The 25,936-nt window shown below is 41.8% G+C and overlaps 2 protein-coding genes across 2 annotated transcripts; both read right to left on the bottom strand.

The window, feature by feature from the left end:
* Nucleotides 1-4,799: 4,799 nt before the first annotated feature.
* LOC114069346 (C->U-editing enzyme APOBEC-1-like) lies at nucleotides 4,800-14,884 on the bottom strand. Its single transcript, XM_027906072.1, has 5 exons — nucleotides 14,864-14,884; nucleotides 10,720-10,796; nucleotides 8,529-8,917; nucleotides 7,254-7,372; nucleotides 4,800-4,947 (listed from the first exon to the last, which is right to left on the bottom strand). Exons 1-5 carry the CDS (start codon nucleotides 14,882-14,884, stop codon nucleotides 4,921-4,923), a joined length of 633 nt encoding a protein of 210 aa, XP_027761873.1. The 3' UTR covers nucleotides 4,800-4,920.
* Nucleotides 14,885-21,023: 6,139 nt separating this feature from the next.
* Nucleotides 21,024-25,660, bottom strand: LOC114069369 (C->U-editing enzyme APOBEC-1-like). The gene is made up of 3 exons (XM_027906105.1): nucleotides 25,547-25,660; nucleotides 21,594-22,014; nucleotides 21,024-21,056 (listed from the first exon to the last, which is right to left on the bottom strand). The coding sequence occupies exons 1-3, from the start codon at nucleotides 25,567-25,569 to the stop codon at nucleotides 21,039-21,041; spliced, it is 462 nt and encodes a 153-aa protein (XP_027761906.1). The 5' UTR covers nucleotides 25,570-25,660; the 3' UTR covers nucleotides 21,024-21,038.
* Between the last annotated feature and the right edge of the window lie 276 nt (nucleotides 25,661-25,936).

Genomic DNA, 25,936 nt, shown 5'->3' with positions numbered 1-25,936 from the left:
TGAAAACCTCACTGGAAGCCAGCAGGTCTTCACAGAAGAGTGAGTGAGAGCACCACACCTCTCACTGTGTGGACTACTTTTCATTCCCTGAGCATTTCCATCTAGATCAGACGTGCAATATGCTCCCTCCCTAGCCAACTGTCCTCTGCTGGAGGCACCTTTACAGTCCCACAGTCTTCTGTTTTTTCACCTTTTACTGCCCATAATATGGCCAGCTATGTCTAGTTGGTGACTGTACTGAGAGCTGACCAGAAGAAACACCTGGCCTAGGCAAAGCTCTATAGCCTGTAGATAGATACCTTCTGTACTGGCAAAAATCAAACCATCCTCCTGCCTGGCAATCACTGTGTTTCCACTAGGGGACCCCCTTAGCACCTGATCTGGTGGACAGTCTGAACAAGCTGAAGATATCAGTTTATAGTACATCCCTGCTCACCACCATGGTCCAGTGGGACCTAAATTACAGATAGATTGTCCTCTGCAGCCTAACAGATTGAGGCTTTGCCAAGGCTAGTGTGTCCCATACTTTGGGTTTACTCTGTCATTTCCTTCATAATGGTTGCAAGTTCTCTGCGCCATCCTGTTCCTCTTTCTGGGTAAGGCTGAAGGCTCCTGGGTTGTTCCTCAGAACACCTCTTCTGGTGACAGGCCAGCTGGAGGAGGACAGCAGAGAGCCCTGCTTCTACAATGCCTTCTCCTGCTAGGAGAGGTCACAACTGGGTGCATCACAAGCTTCCTACAACTTCAGGTTCCTGAGGTACTCTCAGCTTGAGGAATTTCTACCAGGAATAGCAATGAGAGTTCTTTGCAAAGCATTAATTTGCAAACACGGTGTTGTATATTTGTTTGATATGGTGCGTATTATTTATATAAATAAAGATCTTACAAATGAGCATCAAATTTTGTCATTATTTTGGTACCATGTGGGTGAGGGAAGAAAAATTTGCCAAAAAGGATTGACATATCATCTATTCTTTCTGATTTCTGGAGAGACAACCTGATACTATCCTATTAAATGTCTTTATCCTTTCACTTGTAATTTTGAAGTGTTAACAGTGTCACCTAGCAGATCAAGGCAGATAAAGTGTTCAGGTACTTTGGAATACTACCCAAAATCTGTGATGTAAATGCAAAAGTTATTTGAGATGCTTCCTTCATTGTTGGCAAGCCTATCATTCCCATTCACGACTCATAATTGACCTAAGTGGACACAGAATGCTGACCCAACATACTTCACAAAACAGGAAGAGAAGCAGAGATGCAAAAAAGGATCTCTGTCTTTCAGCTTTTGATATTGGCCTGTACAACATCATCGTCCTTCTTGGTGAAATTGTTGGAGAGCAACCAGCAAAAGTAGCATTTTCTAAAAAAGCAGTTTAGAAAACCCAGCAGCTGGCTTTTGCTTAAAGGCTGACTCACACTGAGTTGAAGACATGTATGGAAACATGACCATTGGTGACACAGTGAGATAGGAGAATAAATGCAAGAAGCAAATGCAGAGAAACACGAACTGCATTCAGAATACATCCTAGGTTTAGATTCTTCTGAATCTAAAGCAGATTAAATTGAGTGAATTGTTCAGCTAATCCATGTGATTCAGCTATAGAATTTAGCTCTTCTGCTAGAGATTTTTTAACCACACTTTTTCTGTTCTCAAATACCAGTTCATATTATTTGTTACAAGATTTTTTACAAGATATTCTTTAATTTGGCATTATACATCAATTCAACCTCAAATGCTTTAGGTGTCTATGCCAAGAATAACTCCCTGGGGGGTGATTGTTATGCAGTATCACTACTTTTTCAGTCTGAAGTATTTTACTTGCTTTGCAGACTGGGTATATAGTGAACATTTCCCTGATGCTTATGCGCTTATCCTTACAGCCTATCCCTTATGGAGGTAGTGGTTGTGATATTCTTGGTGTCTCCTCCCTTTATATGCACCTGGGCAGAAGGTAACGTCTCAAGAGGACTGTGGCAAATAGCCCTCAAGGCCCCATTCGCCAGAGGTGTGGGAAATGGGGCCTTGTGATTTCTGGGAGGAAGTCTCCTCCCCAGACTGTGCGGAACAGCCAGAGCAGAGGCATATGGTACTAGCCCCAGTCTTACCTGGTTCAACTTCCCATGGTTTGCAGTAATAAATAAGGCACAGGCACATCTAAATAACTGTACATGATTGGTCTTTGATAACAGATGAAATAGGATAAATGGGATGAGATGGCTATTGGTACAGCGTGGGAAACTGGGCATGGCTTCCATCTCCTCGTACACAAGGGCGCCTGGCACCCTTTATAAGGGTGTTGGCTGGAGGAATCTTGTTCCTAGCTGGAAACAGCTCCCAAAGTCCAGCTCTCAACAACCCCCAGAAGATGCCCATTGAAAAGCAGGGCACTGACATCATTCCCACAGCTGCACACAGCATTACTCCAGCTCAGTGCACATAAGAACTTTGCAATATAAGAAACAGATAACCATGAAACAATGCAAAGACACACTTCAGACCCTTGCAAACACAAGCATGTCTTCCCCCCACTTGCTTCCTCTTTCTCTCCCATATACTGTACTTGGAAGTCAGGATAGAAAGAGTCTTCAGGGTCATGGAGTCCGGTCCCCTGTTACTTGTCCCTTCAGGGGGGTTTCAGCCTGGATGTATTCATGTCCAACACTGTCCTCTGGTTCGACTAGTTTTTTCTCCTCTCCCTGATGCTAACCCTTTAGTGTTCCTATGAGCAGAAATTTCACTATTTAATCACATAGGTACTAAATATTTGTGGAAACGGAAGTCAAATTTGGTTCACAGAAGAAACTTTGGAGGGATTTGGCAGAGAAGAGACCACTTGTTCAGACATAGCCAGTGATGATGAGCAGAGCCTCTGAAGGGGAAGGAGAAAGTGGGTTGCTGCAAGACCAGAGGTCAGAGCAGAAGGGGAGGCACCAAAAGTTGGCAAGTATTTTGAAGGCTGCCTTTGGTTTTTAAACCTCTCATACATTTTTGTGATAGGCAGGTTTACCCCCAGGCTTCCAAACGTGCATCAGATACAGCTAAAACTCCACTGCTGTTGCTGCTTTTGTCAGTGTTACTTTTAAGCATCCCAGCTGAAGGACTGTTGTGGCTTTTAAAGGCACGGGGCTGATAATGAGAGAGGTAATCTTCCTGACTACACAGGACCTGTCTCCTCACATGGGTAAATGCACCTCAGTTCCAGGGTGGGGAGGATGTTGATGTCTCCAGGCTATAATCTTCTTATTAGTTCACAGTTAAGAACTATCCTACTCTACAAGTTGGCACAATGTTTATACCAGTCCAGAGGGACAGAACAGGATGAGAGCAGACCAGCTGCCTTCTGTGGTTGCCTTTATGGGCTAATACTGTGGTAGACCCACCCCTAGGCCCTTATCTGCCAGTAGGGGCACAGCAGAGATAGAGCAGGTTGCAAATTCACTCTGGCAGACAAAACTGGTGTGAAAAATTTCTCTGAGCTCACTTGGAACTGGCAAGCTTCCAAACAGACCACAGGAAGTTTGTCCTCCCAGCTTTAGTGGGAAAGGCCTGAGCCCTGAGCACGAATGGTTATGGACCCTGCTGTATTCAACTACACATCAATCAAGTGATTTGATTTCTCCCTAAGGAAACAAAGAGTAAACGCTATAATGGCCAGAAAGAGGGCATGTGACATCCAGCATGAGGTCCTATACAGGAGGAAGAATACTTTAGCTGTGCTACACACTGCTTGGAGTTATTTTATTTGGTTAACACAGAAGGCACTCCCAATCAGTTGTGCTCAGCCTTGGATATACTCTCATACTGCAGGGACTGGAGCTGCTTCCTCAGCTGGCAGCTTTTCTGGCTGTCTTGATTTTCTGCTAGACATCTGGAGATTCTGGCATGGCCAAAGGATGCTATAAGAACTAATAAACTAGAAGAGATAGGCATGGTTCCCTCCAACCCCTGCCTTACCCTTCAAATCATTGTTTGTGCTTGCATGTTGCAGATTCCAGCAGCAGCACATTCCCCAGTGGGATTACACAATGGGTCTCCTGCTTGGAGGGATTGGGAATTATGAAACACGGAGCTCCCAACATGATTCATTCAGATGTTCTACATTATTTGCAGTGCAAATTGAAAACTGCTGCAAGACCCAGCACACTTATATCTTCTTTTTGCCTTCTGCCTGTACAGATAGCTCAGAGTTTTCAGTATCTTCTACTTCACCATTCCACTCAGTGCTTCCAGCTGGAAAAGCAGAGATTTTTTACCTTGTTCCTCTAGTTTGCAATGAACAGCCAGGTCTCCAGAATGTGGAATTGCAAGGGAGGGATGTGTACCCAGGAATGGAACAAGAAAAGCAAAGTTTCCACGGGGTTGACATTTTTTCCTTTTATTCTGTTGGTTTTACAGTCAAAAATGTAGGGAGAATAAAAACTTAAAGTGAGATAAAACAGAATTGCATAAATACTGTAATAGCCTGAAGTATTTGCAGAAATATATAAACACATATCCATAGGAGTGATCTTCATAAGAAATTCTCAAAACAACAATGTTTTACTTCTTTGGAACAGATTGGAGCATGAAAAATGTTGCTTGCTGACCTCTCAAGAGGGTTCTCGCAGAGTCTTATTGCAGAATAGGCAGATGTGATTACAGGACATGGTCTCCATCCCCACTGGACTCTCAGGAAGCCTTATAAAGACCCAGAGGAATGTGTCCTGGATGCCTGGCTGTATCATCTGAACTTCCTAATGTGCTCCTTCTGCTCTGTCCAATACTTAACAATGTTCAGATAGTGATAAGAGCCTTCTCTGGTGCAGCATGAAACTCACCAAGGCTGAAGCAGAAATGATTGCTGGGGAGTGGCTTTTCTGGTCTTTTATTGATGTACAAAACAAGTTTGAAAGCATGGTGGTGATGCTTGTTAGTATTCAGTTTGGCAGCAACGGAGGAAGACCCTAATAGGAGGAAAGAAACATGAACATTAAAAACCAGATGCCAAAAGCTGAAGTTGCCTCTTCAACGTAATACAGAATTTGAAAATACAGCATCTAGTCCAAGAAATCAATCACCCTGATCTTCCTTCAGTATGTTAGATAGTCTCCTTTGGGATATGCTTTTCCAGGCAACCGGGTAGGACCTCTTAATTTACTGTGCCATGTACACACCTCCTAGAAAGACAGAGCACTTAGAAACAGAAGCATTTAAAAGGTGGTAGATCGCATAGTTGAATCCAAGGGAAATGGAGCTAGATCCTGTGAAAAGACAGATTTTTTGGGGGGGTTAGAAAGGCCCTCCTGAGGTCTCTAGTCCAACAGCATGCTTGCATCATGGCTAACTCCAAAGCTGGCTCTGGCAGCTCAGAGGAAAGTTCTCAGTGTTCCCAGGGAAGATCTGAAAGCCTCTCTGGGTTCCAATACAGCACTATTCTCAGGGGGGACTTTTTCCATCTATCTAGTTGGAATTTCCCTTGTTGCAGCTTGTTGATGTTACCTCATATTCCCTCTGTGCATCTCTGAGGAGAGTTTAGCTACGTCTTTCCTACCTTTAAGTAGTGGAAAACTGCAGTTCAATCCCACTTAGCCTTCTTTTCTTTAGGTCTGGCAAAGTCAGTTCCCTCAGTCTCCCTTCATAGGGCAAGTGCTCCAGCCCCCCGCCTTTGAAGGGGTATTCTACCAAACCCTTTCTGGTTCCTCAGTGTCTTTCTTCTGCCAGGGAGGCCAGGACTTGCCACAACAGTCTGTATTTCTCTGGAGCACTGGAACTCACTCACCTCGTTACACCTCTGCGTAATTAGTAAAACAGGGCTGGATGTTCAGAAGGGTTGAACACATAGACCTTCCCATTCCTTCTGTGGAGGGTTGGTAATTAGCAGAACTACTGATAATAGGCCGTATTCACATTCATTTTAGGAGTGGCTTGTGTTCTCCTGAGACAGCAAAGCAGCTGAGAGAGTGCCTGACTTTGAGCCTGTGTCCCAGTGCAAGCTCCCTAGCCACCAGGACTGGCTGGTAATCAACACGGCTTGCCTGGGAGGGACAGGTAATTTGTTAGCTGGCTCTTTAAAACCTCGACTTAAAGGGCATATTCGCTTTGTACTGCTGCACAGGGAACTGTGCTGAGTCAGCTGTAGTTTGTCAGCACTCACAAGCATTAGCAGAGAGCTTTGTTCACCTCCCTGGTAAGCATCACACTATGCATTTGATTGTGCGTAAGATGCTAAATTATTTAATCATCTCAGGCATTAGGAGACTCAGAAAGGATGAAAGCCAAGGGAAAAATTTCTCCTAAACCATTACATTGCATTAACTACTTTGTTAGATCAGGTGGTTGACTGGACATTGCCACTGAGTGTGTATCCTGTCACCTGAACGTCTTACTCAGACAAGAATTATAAAGGTCAGGTCTTGAGGTATTAAAAGTCCTATGTAAAGTCTGGGGTGGATGGAATTGAAATGAAGTGTACTTTTTCCTCAGTCAGGAAGCTTATAGCGTCCTCAGACGCTTACAGCATCCTACATACAGGTTAGTTTTATGTGTGTGACTGTAAGTTCCTGTCTGTACAATGCAGTTGTGTGTATCCCTTCTTCCATCTCCTGCTACCCATTCTGCATAGAGGGACCAGTTCAAGTGAGAACTGTCTTGCCACACAAAGAGTGGGTGAGCCAGGAAGTTAACTCCAGTCCCAGTCTTCTCTCCTGCTCTTCAGACCACCCCTTTCTTACATAGTAGGCTGTACAAATAACTTCTACAGTTGTATGGACTACAAAAAATAGGGAATGCAGATCTCAGTCACATGGTACTCTTAGATATAAACTCTGATCCTGAAAGCAAATCCACTGATCCGGGCTTTTAAACTTCCTCAGAACTTAGCTAAAATCAGTGGCCCTATCCTGAGAGGCAAAAAGAGAGTCCTTGAATCGTGATTACACAGCTGAAGAAACTTCTGGGGTCAAATAGCTCCAGTAAACTGAAAGCTAATTAACTGGCAGCTGGTCCATGTAAAGGGTTGAAATTATGTACCCTTCCTGTAATAAAAAACCTGAGAGTACTGCTAAATCTCATCTCTACTCCTGGCCACAAAGGCACAATGTTGCAGCAAAGTCCTTAGCAGTCTCTTGCTGCTTGGCCCTCTACTTACACAGCATCAAGCTCATACTTATTTTTAATATTATCACTTCTGCTAACACCATTGCCAAACCTCCTTTTCTTGGGACTTTGCATTAATTTTCGCTCTTGATGTGTCCTTCAGGTGTCTACTAACCAAAAAGATATGACCAAGCTCTCTCCAATTCAGAAAGATGTATGCAGCGAAGTTCTGGGGACAGTAATCATCTTCTCCGTGTTGGTATGCAACAAACTTTCTCCAGCAGTAACTGTAATCTAGGAAGAGAGAGATCCAGTCACTCTTGATAAAAAGATGCCCAGCTCTTTCTTCATTAACACATCAGTTTGTCACCTGTTTCTCAGTAAGAATACAGTAAAGGGCAGGAGAAAGATATTCATGCAATGGATTACACAAATAACTACACAAATAAGTTAGTGGAAAGGAGAACCAAAACTCCACAAATAGAAACATGTCTGAAAAAGAATAGCCAGAGAAATCATTGTGGTGGCTAGGACAGCCCCTATCAAGAATAGCTCATCAAGGCATAAAGCCTGAGCACATTTGCCAAGACAGAAGGAATCAGCAAGTGGCAGGACTGAAAAGGGAAGTGGTATATGCAAGTCAGAGCTTGTCAAGTATACTTTTTGGTAGCCTTGTGCTTGATTACACAGCTTTGGTAAGACATGTTGCTTCAATCAGGAATCTGCCTGACTTATCTCAATGATCAGAGAAAATATGGAGTGAACACTCCAACATTTATCAGCTTCAGAATGATCTTAGAGTTGACAGGGTGGCCAGAGCTTCTGTCAATGCTCTGGTGGTATAATCCCAGAGGAAGGCTCCACAAGATAAGCAATGTCCTTTAAGAATGCATTAGACCTGGTGGATTTAATAGCTACACACTCCAGTAGTAAGTGTCCAGACAGGTGTGTGAGGCTCATCTCTTCAAACGTACCTTCTTTTCTGTGAGCTGCTTGTCTGGACTATTTGTACAGCCAAACATCAACAAGCAAGCAAGACGCATACACACAAAAAAAAGCACACGTGCAAGACGTTCTCTGTGACGCATCATCTGAAAGTCTCTATCAAGGAAAAGCAACTACTTGCTGCAGCTGGCAAGCTGATCTGCATATATATGCTAAGAGGGACAGGTTCTATCTTAAGCCCAGGATTTTTCACCGCATATAAGGCAGGTGTGGATGGCTAGAAAAAGCCCTAACTCTCCATGTTCAGATTTGGCAAGAGGAAATGACCACATCAGTCCTGCTGCTGCACAGGACTGGGGAAAAAAATAAGGCATAATAGAGCGACATTTTTGCACTCACTAGTCCTCCCTAATGCCAGTCATCACCTTTGTTACAAACTGAGAGTGCACATAGCCCCAAAACTTTCAATCCACACCTAGACAAAGCCAAAGCATAGTTGGGTTACCTGCAAGATTCATGATACGTATAGCGACTCCATTCATCACCAGGTTGCAGAGACCTTGCCGGTTGCGGATATCCTGGTGCCTGAACAGCTTGGCTGCGTATATTTCCAAGGTCACATTACGATGCGTCCTCAGGAACTCCAGAATTCTCCTGGAGCAATTTCCACAGGGAGTAGTCGAAAGGAACCAGGTGATGGAACAAGGAGCTGGTGGCACAGCACTGAAACAATTCTCCAAGAAGTTGACTTCAGCGTGTTGACTATGATTGTTTGAGAACCAGTTCCTCCAGATGGAACCATTTCTCCACCTGATTTCATAGAGCAGGTACACAACGTGTGGATGTTGGTCAGGCAAATAATTTCTTTTGAAGTCTTTCGGCTGTATCTTCCACCTGCAACAAAAGTACCAGCAGTACTGTGATCCCAGCTCTTCAGTGATGTTTGGTCCTCTCGCACATTGCCTGCTCTCAGCATCAATAAAGCCTCCCACTCTCAGCCTTTCCCATCACAAGTGTGCAGCTTGAAGAATGTTGTAATCTAATGATATAAATCTGGAATTTGATGAAGACTCCAGAACACCCACAGCACCTTCTTGAGAACTGCTGGGTCAGCAAGCAGCCCCATCACCGTTCAGGGATCAGCACCAGTCAAAGCAGTAAGACAAGGTGAAAGGAAGATTGGGGAAAGGGATGTTAAGAGGAAAACGAGGCACAAGGCTGTCTCTGGAAATCATGGAGCTCAAACAGCACACAGTGACAGAGGACATCTCTTACCCTTTTTTTTTCTCTCTGGGTGCAGGATCTATATGGAAAAGATTTGTAAGTCATTGAGGATAGCAGATCAGAAAACAAAATTTCCTCTACACTTTCTCTCCAGACCCCTTTCAGTCTATACATTCCAAGCCAAATCTCTTTTCTCTAAAAGGGCTTAATAAGTAATGTTTGCATAGCAGGATAAGCACCCTGGAATGCAGGAGGGGTGGATTCCTACCTGGGAGTTGAACTTGATAGCTCTTTAAACTACGCTTAATATGAAACCTTCCTCAGTTTAACACATTAGGGTTGATTGTGTAAACACTCGAGTTTAACTTCACTGATTTCAGCAGTGCTGCATCTGTTTTTCTCTGATTAATCAAAGAGCAGAATCAAATCTCTTATCCTTTTAAATCTTCCAAGCCACTTCTACTAGGCAGGCAAAACTTGAGCTAATTTTCTCATAATGTCAGTCTAGACAAAAACATTTTCACAACCAACAATCCCTTCCTTACTTATTATGAAACTGTTTCAAAAGCTAAAAAAATATCAGTGCCAAGGAAAAAATATAATGCAGAAAGGAGGGTGATTTCTGACTAACAAATACTCATGGGGTGTCACCACAGACCTGCCTCATTATACACATTTTGTCTCTTATGCTGGCAGGGAAGTTTGACCCCATGACTCATTCATACCTTTCCAGTTGAGAGTGTAGAGGAAAACAATTACAGGTGATCAAGGCTCCTTATTTATTTTGTAAAAATCCATTCATAGTGAAATTAAGGATTGAGGAATAATAGTTTTATTTAATACAATAATTAATTAACACTTATTTCCCTTTACAAATTTATATATATACTTATATCTATAATTAAAATTTAAAATAATTTTTATTTTACATTTAATATATAATATAATAAAAATTAATTTACTTAGAATTAAGATACTAAAGGCACTTTTTCCACAGCCTAGCTCTTTAAGATGAGGAATTATGAAAAATACGGAGTGAAATTGCATTTCAGGAGAAATAAAATAGTCTTCCACATCAACAGAGACGTGATCAACTCCCTGACAGCCATGTTGTCCTGATTCTTTAAGAAGAATATTCGACTTGTTTATCACAACGAAAATAAAATAAGCAAATAAGTTAACTAATTTGCTCCATTCTTAATTTCTTTTGAGACCTCTTTCCACAATAAAAGGTTCTTTGATTTTGAATTGTTTCTTCTACATTAAGGTTAATGAAATTATATTAATATTTTGAAGCCAGACCTAAGACTCAATCTACGATAATGCATTCAAGGAGATAACACGCATATCCACAGTGCATCTCCTGTGTATCCACATTTTTCCCTACTCTCCAGTTCCTCAGATACAACTAGAGTAATTATCTACACTTGAATATGGAGAAATAGGCCAGTATTTCACATAAATGTACTTACCTCTGCCACTGACAGCAGCCATGGATGTTTCTGATTTTGTTTGTCACCTCCTGGCCGATGGATCTGCCTTTATTAGTCTAAAGTTTGTTTCGGTTTCTATTCTCGAATGCTGAACTTTGGGCGTCTCCAATGTTACTCAGCTGAATATTTCCCTGTGGTGACTTTTTCTTCTGCTTATTTGCACTACCCCACTGGCTGAAGCTGAAAGCAAGTTCCTGGCAACAAGACTGTAAATGAGGGTGCTGCTATTCAGCAATGGATCTGGCCCTGAATACAAGGTTACTTACCTTCCAGAAGCTGAAATGAACAGGTGAGACTTTTTTTTTCTTTTTTTTTTCTTTTTTTTTTTTCAGTGCAGACAGAAATTACATCTCTTTATTACCTTTAGCTCCAGAATAGAAAAGCAAATCTTCTCTAGTCACCCCAAATGCACCGAGACATAAGCATTTACACAAATGGCGTCAAGACACAGAGCTGTGAATGGCAGATAACTTTTCTGACACCCAGATGTATCAGAAAGTTGAGCAGAATCCAATGGAGAGAGGGAAACAAATGACATCGTGCGCAAAACCCCGTGAGTCTGGGCAACTCCAGCAGGTGATGATGGTTGCTGCCATTTCATTTTACGGGACTACCCCTGTGGAGTTCCAAGGACCACTCATACACCCTTGAACCTTGGTCCTCCTGTAAAAAAAGAAGACCCTCAATGTGTATGATCACTGAGCTGTGGTCAGTGACTGTGCAGACACTCTCAGGTGAACTTCAAGCAAGCTGCCCAGCATCCAAGGGAGCTTTAGCAGTTGATGGCTTGTTGTGAGGGAACACCAAGACATTTTTGAAATGTACTCATATATACTCATCTGAAAAATGAGTGAAACAATGCTAGGTTCTAATGAGAAGATTTCCTCTGACTGACCCAAAACTGGCTTGCAGAGGAAAGGGATTACAAAACAGTTCTTCATATGGCTTAGGTAGAATCAGTCTCTGTCACTTACAGTTTTGTTTGGTTTTGTGACACAGTTATTTTGTGGCCCTGATGCAAGCTGTAGGAATGGATTCCTGGTGAGTCATCATCCAGTAATGTGCACTCCCTGAGGATAAAGCCATTGCCCTCTTCAATGCCAAGTCTGACTTGGGATTGTAAAGCTAGAGGAGTGATTATCTGTATTATCTGCAGCCAGCTCTCAATATTCTATTGTCAAAAATGGCTCAGTTTCCTGCCAGGGCAGAAGAAACATAAGCATACGTGAATGGTGGAGTTCAGAGGGAGTGCGGATTCAGGCACTGGCAAGACTCTGCGAAGGAGAAGGCCAGTCATGGAAGGTTATCAGGCAGTGCAGTGCCAACACAGAGTCTACCTTCAGGGCCTCTTCTGCTGCAAGGTCATCCCTCATTTCATAGCATAGAATTATTCCCTAGTGGTTGCATTATTTCATACCTTAGGGAGAGTGAATGGGATCGACTCAGAGATTCTTGAAACAAAAAAGTGATTGACTAATGTAGTTCTGAGCTCATGGACATGATTCTCGGTAAGACCAGGAACGCATTGCTACTGTAGTATTCTCTTCATTGCCTTCTCCCTGCAGTAGGTATTTACAAATACGCATATGTAAATAAGGCTTCAAAATTATTGGTCTGATCTGCAAGAAATGGCTTGATTAGCAGCAGCAGTTCCTGATATTAAACCAGAATGTGCCACAGAAAGCAAGGAGAGAAAAATTAGTCCAAACAGAAGCAGGGAATTAGCAACACAACGTTTTCAGGTATCTCTGGGAAGCTGAGTGTGCTCTATGAAATGGTGGAAAACCAAAAGGAAAAAAAAATTTAAAAAGGAAATTTAATTCCTGCCAGTCTAATGTGAGGAAAGAATCCCTTTGAAATTCAGTTGCTTATTTAACTTTAATAAAATCAGAAAGACAAGGTTATTTCTAGAAGAACTTGCACATTCTGTTTACAGGGAAAAAACTTCAGTGAGTCAGAGGAGGATGATGGCCTCACATCATATATCTGAGAGTGGGAAAAACCTGTTATTTGGTCATTATGAGCAAACAGCAGTAATCCAGTATATCTTTAAATTACTATGTGCCTGCAGCAATGGTCATATATATAGGTGGGACCTCATATTACTCAAACAGCTGAGAAAAAATTTTAATTCTACTGCTCATGTAGTAAATTATGTCCCCTTACAGAAGTCGCTTACAGAAGGTAATGTTAGAGATAAATGTGAAGGTGATTTGTGATGCAGAGCTACTGGTAACATCTGAATATATCTCACTCACTCCAGCAAACGTTTGGGGTTTTTTTTGAAGAACCAGCACCCTCATATGCATGCCTCATGAACCTCAATGCATTTTGGATAAACAGACATAGCGAAGGGCACACCAAATGGTGGACATGCACTCACTCATGACTCCTTCAGCCACCAGGTTACTTAGACCTTCATGAGACTATACCCCGTGGTAGTAGAGTCATGCCATATCCATATGGCCAGATTCACTGTGGATAATAATCTAGAAGCTTCACAATTTCTTCAGAACACTTTGCAGAGGGACTCTGAGATATGCACTGAATGACAGAGAGGGGCACAGAGAAACAGGAAACTGACTCCCTACAGATGTCTCCCAGGAAGTAGCAGCATAACAGTTCTGCAGCTGTGATGTATTACAGAGATGGTGTCTACCGATGTACCACTCCCCTAATTTACTCGCTGAGCCACTTGTGGCTTGAAAGAACAGGCACATAGTTTGCATTTTTTCTCAAACGTCTTTTGGCTTATGTGACACTTGAAACCCAAGATGTACATCTAGTAACAAATTTGGGCTGAGGGAAAGTCCTAGAAACGGAAACATATGGAAGAAATTAGGCAAGACAGACAGGTTAGAGAGAAGGAAGAGGAGCACAGAAGACGGAAAGGAAGATCAGACATCAAAGAAGGCACAAAGGGACAAGGTTTAAATCAGCCCAGATCCCAATTTGCAAATCTCTGAGAATTTTACAGGTACTCAGCTTACTATTCTCTGGGTGAATGGTCTGTTGCAAAGAGGTGAGAATCACCCAGTGGAAGTTTGGAAGCAAAGAGGAAGACAAAATTTAGACGTGACTAAAAGCCTGGGGCTTATGCCACAGAGACTTAGGTCTCAGTCTCTGTTTACAGGCTGCCTCCTGGTCTTAATTTGAAATGGTAATCCTGCGTTAGTTCAAGTGTTCTGCTGCTGGCACATTTGACAGTAAAAGGAAAAATCCACTGTGTGTTTGTTTGATTTTAATGGAGTTTTCTCAGTAAATATCTATATTTTTTATGGAAAGAAAAACCACACACAGAGTGTTTTAAGATTTACTCTGTGACCTTCACATTTAAAAAAGGCTAAAATGTGTCTCTATGTATGAATCTACATGTATGAATACACACTCACAAAGATATTTACAGACATTTATGGATGCACAAAAATGAAATAATGCATATTAAAAAAAAGTTTGTAGATACACAAATACACTGCCTTAGCAGCATAGGACTTTGCAACTCTGATTGATAAGCACACCTATCCTTGGCTCTTTTATCTCTCCCTGCACCTTTGCCTTCCCTTCCTCTGCAAGTTGCACAGCATCATCAGACTTCACTGAGAATCTTGTTCAGCTTCCGTATGTGGAAACCGAAACTTAAGAGACCAAGATAACTGGTGACACAGTGCTGCTGCTGGGTGAGCTTTATGAGTCTGACTCTGTTCAACGAAGTGGAATGACAGCCAGCCACGAGGGTGTGCAGGCAGAGCCCTGACCCAGGCAAAGTGGAAAACAGGCAGCTAGTAGGAAACACTTACCTGTGTGCTTACTTCCGTATTAATTTTTCTTAGCTAAACAAAACATCCCAATATCCTTGTAATATAATTCTTTCTTATTAACTGGTGAGGCTGCAGAAATCAGAGAAGTGGACCAAAGATATCTGATGAGGAATCAGCGTGAAAAAAGGAAAGCTGCAATTGAAGGTATTTTGGAATATGTTTTTCTACTCCAAGAAGTCCGTCTACAGTCTTCCCATGCTACTTTGCACCTCAGAAGTTCTGTATATTTATCTTTTTGATTTTGCCTCATTTTTATGTCTTTGTTTCAGTGCACATGCTTTGTCAGAGCACGAAGCAGAACAAACCTGGCGGGCATCAGTGTCCATAGTCCCCTTGAGAGCCTGACTCTCTCATACTGTCATCACACAACCAGCAGAGTTTAAAATAGTGAGGGGGAGAGCATAACCAGGTGGACTTGAGAGAAAGCAATGATTCATCCATTCCTTCTTTATCACACGAGGGAGTGTTCAGAGCAGCTCCAGAAACATTCAGTGCTGAGCTTTTCTTTTCCAAGAACTCAGGGATTGCTTAATGACAACCATATATGGTTAAACTCTCCTCAGAATTCACCCAGAAGCTGTAGCTCCCATGGGAGGTAAAACCTCCATGAAAAGCAGAAAACATCCACCAGAATCAGGTATTACAACCAATAGGAAATGGTTAATTTTCTTCACAGCAGCCCATATAGTACTGGGGTTTAGCCCAGTGACCAAAACAGTGTTGGTAACACATCAAGGTTTTATCTACAACATTTAGCATTTGTTTGACTGTGTCCCCAGGTGAGTAGACTAGGGATGGGCGAGATGCTGGAAGGTTACACAGCTGGGACAACTGACTGCAGGGCTCTCCCATGTCATGTAATGGTATGGTCATGGAGCTAGCAGTCAGGATCAACTAAGAGCCCAGATTGTCATGCTGACGAGGCAGGTCCTATGTCAAGCTGTGGAGTCAATCCTTAGGTCAGGATCAGGTCCTGTGATGGCAACCAATGTCACATACAGACAGTGATCACCAGGCTGGTCCATAGAGATGACACGGGTCTGACATTAACCCAGAAAATCAGTTCATGGGCCAGGAAACAGATCAACAGGATCCATGGCCTGCAATGGGCATGGACATATGCACGAGTGTGAGAGATGGAGACCAACACATCTACACCACAGCTCAAGCAGGGACTAACAGTGCAGACCTAAGCTTAAATGTCATTCCTGGGCCAGCTGTGGGCAGTGTGTCAGCCAAAGTCCCAAGTGAGGGTGGTCAAGATAACCAATTTTTTTTATTTTTTTTTAAATCCTCAGGGCCCTGAGAGATACAGACCACAATAACCATCTTTGTTTCTTACTGTGAAAACAATTCAAGGTTCTTGCTTGCTCATGACATAGGAATGTCACAACCTTGCTTTGGCCAAGAGCTGGTTACAGTGAAAACAAGAGCTGAGTGTGGTAAGTCAGGGCCAATAGGACAGTGTAAACAAGAACTAAACATAGTGAGCTTTGGCACAGACAGTGGATCAACAAGTTACAGAACCATCCCCAAAGCTGCTGGAAAGGTGTACACTGTGATACTGTTTGATTGGCAGCCTGTGCCAACACCTAATTACAAACACCTTCAGCATTAGAGATTACAGGGCACCTTGGTCCACTTAATAAATCGAGCTTAGCAGGTTCACATTGTCTGTGTGTCTCTTCCCCCCATAACAGCCTGTGTGAGCAGTTTTCTCTGACTCTTTAAAACCACCTTGAAAGCATCAGCTCCTGAACACATAAGATGTTAAGACCCATATATCAAAACAAGAGAATGCATCTACCAAAGTGGACATTATTAACTGAGGAGTGCTGTGATTTTGAGTTACAGGTTATCATCTCTAAGTTTTCATAAGCCAGATTCTCTTTCGGTTAGACTGGTCCAAAACTCTGGTTAATTCTATTGACTATGTTAAAAGATTAGCAGTAAAAATGAGAGAAGAATCAGGCCCAAATATACCTTTCGAATTCAATTACTAAAATGGGTATAAGTCAATGAATATTTATCGTAGTCTTGCAAAAACAATCTAGGATCAAAAACAGGACATGGAGAGAGGTTCTACTCCCAAGCATAGTACTGACAGTAGGGTTTGTACCTCTGCACGGGACAGAGGAACAACTGGACAGAGCACCAAAGAACTCAGCTTAACTACTCCAAGGAATACAGCTGCATTCTTACAGTTCTTTGTGCAACTTAATGTGACTTGTTTTTCAAGGGATTTCCAGTGAATACATCTAGCAGTCCAGTTCCAGGATGGACTAGCAGTTAAAAACACCTTCTTACTCCTTTTCAGTAGCTGAGTGGAGATGCTGAACTGCAATGACCATGGATACTGCAATTATCATCTCACAGTCACACTTTTTGGTGGGTGGATTTGCTTCTGTCAAATGGAACATCTGTGGATTTTTTAAGTTTTTTTTTTCAGATCAAGCGGTGCTGTCAGTTAAGTGTTATAGCTCCCACTGAGTCACTGGGAAGCTCTCTAGGTTAGCACAGTCTTTCAAATGAAGACTAATGAACTGACACTTGCTGTGGTAAGTTGATCAGTTTAAAACAGAAGGAAGTGCTTATTTACATGGCAAACTATGAACTTCTGGAATCTTCTGCCCCAGTAAACTGTGGATGCAGATGGCAGGACAGGGTCAAAGCAGATTTGAGAAACTCATGGTAAAAAGTCCATATACAGACACCAAAGGTAAAATGCAGAGTTCCCAAACACAGTCATTGTGAGTACTGAGGTAGTGTGGCAGGATCAAAATGAATCACAAATAGCGGCCAGGATTGTCTGCTCTGAAAAATGCCTCCTTCTGACACTGCTAGATACAGTGTCTGGACTATGCTTTCTGCCCCGATGGGGCATTTTCTGTGGTTTCAGGTTCATTCTGTTCCTCTTGCACCATGAGGTAGGAGACAAGGCTAGCAGAGAGGACAGCAAGTCTCCAAAGAGCACTTTCCCTTTTGGCATCCTGACCTTCTCTTGTCAGAGAGTAATTTTTCAAGAGTGAAGGAAATAACCTGTTTTCATCAAAATGCCTCAGCTGAAGTAAAAGTGAATTAATCAACTGTTCACATGCTAATTTAGCAATTCTCTTTAAGTACCCTTCTCCCATCATCCTGTGCAACATTAGGCCACATCAGAGGAACAACAAAGTTAGCAGAGTATGGGGCCTGGGACACTGTTCTCTACTCTGGTTGCTCCCTGCCTCCGTTTCTATACCCAGAAGTTTCTCACTAGGGATGTTTAGCACTGTCTAATATATTCAAGTCTTTCAGTGACAAGCTGTCGGTCCAGGCTGTTGGTGGCTTTTAGAAAATGGGGACCGTTAGGAACATTTTACATTACAACATTCTCCACAGAAGCAGTAAGGCCATGTACTGTGTGTGAAACCTCTTAGTAGAGGATCAGAGAGAATGCTGGTCTGCTACTCAATGACAGAGGTCACGTCACAAATAGGAACAAAGCAGAGATGTTTAATACCTTCTTTGCCTCTGTCTTTAGTCCCAAATGATGGGCCTTGGGACCTCAGGAGCCCTGTGTTGAAAGACCGTGACTGAGAGGATGATAAACTCAGAGATGACCTTGAACTTGTTCAAGAGTGGCTGCTCCAGATGGATAAGCATAAATCTATGGGGTTGGACAAGCTATGCCCCAGGATACTGAAGGAGCTGGTCAAGTCTGGAGAGGTCCCCGTCAACTGAAAGACAGCAATGTTGCCCCAGTTTTCAAGAAAGGTAAGAAGGGAGCCCCTGGTAATTACAAGTCTGCTAGTCTCACTTCATTGCCTGGCAAAATTATGGAGAAGATTATTCTGAGAGATAACAGCTGGGTTCTGAAAGGGTGGGTCTGGACTGCCTACTCTGAGGTAGCCAAAGTTCCAGATTCCCTTGGGCTAAATAAAGGCAAACAATGCTAAACAATCAATTGGAAAGTTTTATTTATAAAGCAGCAGTGATTTAAACTTTATGATAGGTTAGGCAACCTGTAGCAACAACAATTTAAACATTTCTGAACAGCAAGTGGACGAAACCTTTCTGAACAACACATGGCAGTGGTCTTTGAACAGCCTGCAACCGCAGTGAATTAAACTTTTAAGGAGAGGAAGAAAGGAAGAAGGAAAGATAGAAAAATAGAGGTAGATTAAAAAAACCCATCTGGATCACCACATAGGATTCCAGTGTCATCTCTGGTCCGTTTCCTCCGGATGGAGGGTGCATGGATGGTGGGTGCACACCCTGCCTGTCTGTTGCACTATTTATAGCCTAGTCCTCACACATGTACATTATGTGATTCTCAAACTTTGCAGAAGAGGATTGGGGGGTATTGTGCTTTCAATAACCGTTCCCCATCTGAGACACAAGTGCAATGCTGTCTCAAATTGAGTTTTAGAGATAGTTACCCAAAGTTAAGGAAGTTGGACCCAGAAAAGCACTATCCTGCCTTCTCAAGACCCCCTTTTCTAACTGCACCTTGTCTCATTTGTATGGTAACATTCCTTTTCTCTTCTGACAGATGTTTGAGACATTAACTCTTTCAGGTTTTCAGTCTCTCACAAGACTGCAGTCATTGGTCATAGTCAGCACAGGTTCACAAAGGGAAAGTCCTGCTTAATCAACTTCATTTCATTTCATGATAAGGTCACCCACCTAGTTGACGAAGGGAAGCCAGTAGATGTGGTGGGTTTGGATTTCAGCAAAGATTTTATACTACTCTCACAGTATCCTTCAGGATAAAATGTCCAGCACACAGACAGACTAGTCCATAGGGCACTGGGTAAGCAATTGGCTGATAGCTCAAAAAGCTACAGTAAATGCAGTTACGTCACGCTGGTAACCAGTCACCTCTGGGGTTCCTCAGGGCTCAGTTTTACAGCCAGTGATCTTCAATGCTTTTATAAATTATCTGTATGCAGGAATCAAATGTAGGAATCAAAATTAAGTACTTATTTCAATGATGTTAAACTAGAAGGAATTGTGGACTCCCTTGAGGGCAGAGAGATCTGGCCATGCAGAGAGATCTGGAAAGACTGGAGAGCTGTGCAGTCACCAACTGTACAAAATTTAACAAGAGCAAGTCTTGGATTCTCCAGTTGGGACAGGATAATTCTGAAGTTGAAGTAATCCTGAAGCTGACTTTCTGGTGACCAGTGACAGGACAGGACTAAATGGAATGAAGCTGCATTAGTAGATGTTCAGCTTGGACATCAGAATTCTTCATTGAGAAGGTGGTCAACCACAGAAACAGGATACCCAGGCAAGTGGTCACCACATCAGGCCTGTCAGAGTTCAAGAAGCACCTGAATGATGCTATTAGTCATATTGTTTAGTTTTAGATAGTCCTGCAAGAAGCAGGGTGTTGGACTTGATGATCCTTTTGGGTCACTTTGACTTGAGATATTCTGTGATTCTTTGATTCTAAAAATAATGATCCTGAAATGAAAACAGAAGTATGATGTTTAGATCATCTAATTGCACTTTGGACCTGCTGTGGTTTGTAACAGACATAATCAATGATCCACTTAGCCATAGATTTCTTTCACTTTGTTTCACTAAAAACAGCATTTGTCATAAAACTCTAATACAGTGAAATCAAATGCAGCAGCACATGTATTAGTTTCGCTAGATTTTTTTTGTACACTATATTTTTTTCCTATGTCCTTTCAGGCCAAGGATGCGGACTTATTCACTCAAGCACAGTCTCATGTCTCCAGAGGCACAAACTTTCAGCACTGTTATTGAATACACTCTCTCTTTTGTCTCCTGCCTTTCAGGAGGTCTGGCACAAAACAAAAACAAAGGTTGAATTTTCCCAGGGGACAGACATTCTCTTTTCAACAGCTTATCTCACAGAAACTGTACCCTTCCAACCAGTCATGGAATTTGCTGAATTGAATCTGGAAAGGACTTCAGTGAAGTATTATAGAGGGCCCCAGTGACTGGGAGGCTGTCAGACCACTAAAGATATTAACAGAAAGGGAGTGAGTAGCATCATTTGGTGAACTGAAACCCATGCTCAGATTTGGGTTAGGAAGGAATCTGGTGGAGGGTTTCTGGGATAAGCCTGGAGCTCCAGGTAAAAATCAAGGGATTTCCCACTCTGGAGCCTGAAGGAGAAAAACTGCCCTCTTAGCCTTTGCTCATAATATGATGGGAAAAAATCCACAATCTTTCTCTCCCAATGGGACAGGATAGTTCCCATGATTTTACTATGTTACTTTTTCCAAAAAGCCTGCTGCAGCATTCTTTAAACTCCAACTAGATGTGAATGGCTTCTTTCCTTCTCTTTACAGCTCAGTTACCCCAGATTGCAAATCAGTGTTCATGTGGTTCCCTCTATCCCTCAGAGTCTACTAACCTCTAAGATGTCCATGAGTTTCAAATGATTCTCAGCTATCGCTGGCTGAAAGTTCTCAGTCCAGAAACCATCAGCAATAATATAACCTCCTCGGATAAAGTTTTTCACACAGTCTTTATAGTCTGGAGAAACAAAAGCAAGATGATTAACTTGAGTTTATTCAGATACCAGAGAAGCTCATGGAACAAGACTTTTTAACCTCTTTCTCATGTCCGTGTTACAGAGACAGCTTGGCCATGGACAGGTGAGCTCATGGATGCTGTCCACTCCATGTCTGGAACCAGTGCCATTCTCCCAGGGCAATTTTTTCCCCCTCTCTTATCTGCAGAGGAGCCCTTCAGCCAGCCTTATCCCAGCAAATGCATTTAGTCCCCAGGGACAAGAGAGAAGGACCTTATCTCCCACTCCATCAGGAGTGACATAAATACGGCATCTCTAAACAAGGGAGATTTTTCATACAGGTCTGGTTCCTAAGAATCCTGTCCCTCTTCTCCTGCATAATCTGGTTTTGGATGCAACATCCAGTCACTGAAAGGTGACTGATATGCCCTCAGAGAATCCGGGGAGGACACTGGGCACAGAAGAAAGCCCATAACAGATTCACCCATGCAAAAAGTTCACCAGTTCACCCCTTCCCAATCCCACAAAGCATGGGAAACCTTACCTCGCTCGTTCATGACCTTAATGTTTACTCGCTCTGACCTCGCAAGTTTCTTCAGGCCTCTGCGGTTTCTTTCAGAGTCTATGAAGTAAAGCCGTGCCACACGAATGTCTATGTTCACATTCCGGTGCCTCTCTAAGAAATCCAGTATTTCATTGCAGCAGTTCACACAGGGGCTCCAGGACAGGTACCACTTGATGGAACAGTTGACATAAAAGGAAGATGGATTCATTCTAAAAATTTTCTCCAGGAAGTAGACTTCAGCATGACAGTAATCATCATCATCATCATAATTTTTGACCCAGTGTTTCCAAGACCTTCTGCTCTCACCCCATCGTAGTTTGCATAGTAGATATGTCTCCCGTGGAGACTTAAAGGGATCAAACTGGTTTTTTAACACCTGCTTAGGTATAAACATGCTGAAACAGAAGAGAGATTTAATGAAATCACTGGTTACAACTTTGTTTTCATTAGTACTCCAGTACACAAAAAAGGGGGAGGATGCAGGAAATGAGAGGAGACCTAAGAAGGGCAAAACACCAGAGAGCAGTGCAGAAAAATGAGGAGGTAGGCACCACAGCAGCATGAAGGAGCCAAACCCTGAACCACGAATCCTCCCTATGGCTGTCCTCTTCCTCATCCCCGCGAGTATTTCTGAAAGCTTTCTTCATATTTTTAATGTGTCAGACATTTTTACAGGGCTTCTATCTATCCCTTTTCAATGTAGGGAGCCATCGCAAATTTTGTCAAAACTAAAAAAAAAAAAAACAAAAAACCCAACCAAACCACCAATAAACCATGAAGCTTAATATTTCTCCTTATTGGATTCTCTTGCTGATTGTACTTTCATAAAGATTAGGACAGTCGGCACAATCCTACATGAGAGGAAAAAACCAAAAAGAAGTGCTCTACACAAAAAGATGCAGCTCCCAAGAATGATATTTTTTGACAGATAGTCCATCTCTTAGATCCAGACCTTTTCAGTTCAGAAGGTACTTCTAAATATTGTCAATTAAGTACCTATACAAAGACTTCCAGTGTGGGTCATGAATGTATCCTTCATATTCAGTAATTATCCATAATACATAAAGAAGATATGAAGTCTCCAGAGGCGCTTAGTAGCCTTCAAGCAAATGCCTTGTATAGAAATTTATATGAGAATGCACTTCAGATATATGTTTTTCCACACTACAGTAATCCAGAGTAAATCTAGTAGACAACTGAACAAACTCTGAAAAGAAAAGCAACAAGCCTGCAGATTGTTTTATAGATTAGCACTCACTAATAAAATTTAAAAAAAACAACCAAACAAACAAAAAACCTAAACCAAATAAACAAAGAAAAAAATCCCACCACCAAAAATCTGAACAAAGGACAAATGAAACCTTGCAGACATTGTCACATATTCTCTAGTTGCAAGACTCATCACCTACTTAAAAATCACATCATTTGTCTGAGTCAGTCAAAAGTCTCTGTCTTCTTACCGTCTCCTCTCTCACTGCAGCCTCCTACATGCTAAAATACATATGTACACAAACCATTTTATAAACCACAGAGTGCATCTCTCTTTATTTCTCCATGTAAACTCCCTTTATATAAACCACAGACATCACGCATGCAGATTTCTTTATCAGACTTTCTATCAAATTTGTGTAAATGTAACAAATGTAAATGTCACCAAATGTTTAATTCTGGTACAGGAATAACTTTTTTATTACACATTATTCCTTTAGTAGGTCATTAAAAAACCACAGTGAAAGACAAAAGTGAAGCACAGGCTCAATTTTTATGCCTTCTCATTTGAGACGTTAAAAGAGATGCATTTTTTCTGTTTATTTTATGTTATTTGGAAGTTAATGTCTATTATCTTAAATTTCCTTAAAACTGGATTTTTAAGGAACATATATACCTAAAATAATTAAATCATATGTTCACAATAAATATATAACACATATAACAGGTTGAAGTTCACCAAAGAAAATACACTGAATTCCAAATACTCAAGACCAATCAGTTAATCTAATTATTACCGAAGGTGTCTTTAAGGTTTTGGAAAGGTATGCTACAATAGATGACAGAGATCTGATTTGTTCCAAGGTATCTGTAGATGTTGCCATCTGATTATAACATATGAACAAGTTAAATCTTCCAAGTCTTACTTAAACTGGTCTTAAGCACCTTTTTGCCTGTGTTTTGACCATAACATACTGCACTTTGGATAAGTGGATGTCACGTGCATATTTTCAGGGACATAAAGCCATTTCTTTAGAACAATCTGCAATACACTAATCTTCGAGATACAGCCACCTTAGAGATATGTTCGGCAAAGAGAAATTTATGGTGTAATCAACTTAATGCAATATAAGAAAAAGACTTCATACTTATAAATATTTGCTATGTAACAAAATGAAACTTGCTATTGTTTAAATAACGTTAATGTAAATTTAAACAGCTTTAACAGACAACAAATTTAAAAACCATCACAAAACATTCACACACTACAGAATATATATATCTAGAATCACATAATCCTTTCACGTATTCTTTTGTCTCCCCAAACAAGAAGAGAGAATACTTAAAATAAATTGTGAGTTTACAGATAAATTGCCAAAAGCCGTGCAATCACTTCAATTTTTTTTCTTTTTAAAGTTTTCACAAGCAGTCCTTGTTGTTCAGCATGGATATGTATGGTACACATATGCACTCAGAGCCCAACTCAAAAAAATATCAAGCACTTAACAGCTGGTTCCTTGATATAGATATGACACAAAGTTAAGAGTTACCAAATATTAAAATAAAAAAAAAAAAGAAAACATATTTAGTTTTCTTTCTAAATTTGGTTCATCGGTCTCATGAACCTTTTCAGAATTTAAGGGCTGGAGAGAAGTACACTAACTGAAAAGAGTAACTGAGAATTTAAAAGGTGGATTGTACCTCAAAGCATTTATAGGAGTTAGGGGAGAAAATGGCAGAGGGATGACAGCCAACATAACTGTCTCCTAGGTTTTACTTTCTTTTTCATTAATATGCAGCTGCTATGTAAACTTGAAAATTAAATTGACTGATTACAAATATATCTTAAAATGTGCTATTTATGCATTTTCTATTGTATTGTTCTGTCATCCATAACTTCAACAGGAATGCAATGAGATTATTTTAAAATTTTACCAAAAAAACCAATATCTCTCATTAAAACTTTGTGTAATAAACTGCATCATTATAGGCTATTAATAATTTTCCTTACTTCCTCCACCACTTTTTATTAGAAACTACTTAAAATTCTGTTCATTGCAAGATAATAATAGTAAAAATGATAATGTCTAAAAATACACAACCATAGATGTGTCAAAACCTCTTTAATCTGCATTTTTTCTCCCATGCTAATGCTTTGCACAACCGAGGCATTTCTCTACTAAACTTTGCATTAAAACCTTGTTTCCCCCTCTACCGAACAGACAACGCCTGCCCTGACACTTCGTTTTGTGCCACAACAGCTATTTCAAGACCTTGAAACTGTCGAGCAGGGAGAAGCGAAATTTTTGGATTCCCTTGCTGCCTGGCATTGGGGTGAGCCAGCCTTATCCCTTCCCCAGCACCCCCCATCTTTCCTTTGCTTTTGTTCAGTGCCTTTCTTTTCTCGATGGTTTATGGCTCCCGTGACAGCTTTTATGCCGGTGGGAACTTCCCCAGCAGGCTCAGACTTCGGTGCAGCTCCTCGGCCACTGCAGCTACCCCTGGGACAGGGCTCCTACTCGTGTACCCTGGCACCAGCATCGCCCTCACCCTTCCTCAAGCAAGACAGAGACTTCGCACGGACTTTGCACCACCACCACCACTACCCACCCCGCCCCGGGGCAGCAAAGCAAGGGGTCCCCTTGGGTTGAAGCAACAACGCAGAGCTGAGGCTGGGGTGGATTTTTTTTTTTTTTTTTGCTCATCAGTTTCCTTTACCCTCTCATCTGATTCCCGTACATGGCTTCCACTCTCCCGGTGGACCCTCCTGATGCTGTCCTCCCTCCTGCTGCTGCAGACGAGGCTCCGCGAGCGGCCGACGCAGGAGCAAATCCCCAGACTCCGCTGGCACAGGAAACAGGAAAACTTTGTTTGACCGCAGTTCCACCTCGTCATGACATGTCCGTACATGCCTGCCGTCAGCGGTGCACTTTCCGCTGTCTTAACTCCTACACGGGGCGGCAAGGGTTGATACATGTTTTGGCTTAAAAAACATAATAATTTGAACAATCTCTTTGAAGCCTGCTTCTGAGTTTCAAAGGGATGATAATGCTTCCTTGGCAGAAAAATGAGGTTTATTCTTCTGTGTGTTGCAAATAGTCTGATAAA

Source organism: Empidonax traillii, unplaced genomic scaffold (genome assembly GCF_003031625.1).
Source record: "Empidonax traillii isolate 1590-97213 ecotype Southwest subspecies unplaced genomic scaffold, ASM303162v1 scaffold1246:size530596, whole genome shotgun sequence".
NCBI lineage: Eukaryota > Metazoa > Chordata > Aves > Passeriformes > Tyrannidae > Empidonax > Empidonax traillii.
The sequence above is the reverse complement of the archived record's forward strand: the minus strand, read 5'-3'. Positions and strand labels throughout refer to the sequence as shown.

Excerpts from the sequence above, each read along its gene's own strand:
- LOC114069346 (XM_027906072.1), bottom strand. The coding sequence starts at position 14,884 with ATGGACACTGATGCCCGCCAG. Across the intron at positions 8,918-10,719 it reads GGCTGCTGTCAGTGGCAGAG|GTGGAAGATACAGCCGAAAG; the intron begins GTAAGTACATTT and ends CTTTTGTTGCAG. Across the intron at positions 7,373-8,528 it reads ACGTATCATGAATCTTGCAG|ATTACAGTTACTGCTGGAGA; the intron begins GTAACCCAACTA and ends CTCTCTTCCTAG.
- LOC114069369 (XM_027906105.1), bottom strand. The coding sequence starts at position 25,569 with ATGTACGGGAATCAGATGAGAGG. Across the intron at positions 22,015-25,546 it reads TACGGGAATCAGATGAGAGG|CATGTTTATACCTAAGCAGG; the intron begins GTAAAGGAAACT and ends CTTCTGTTTCAG.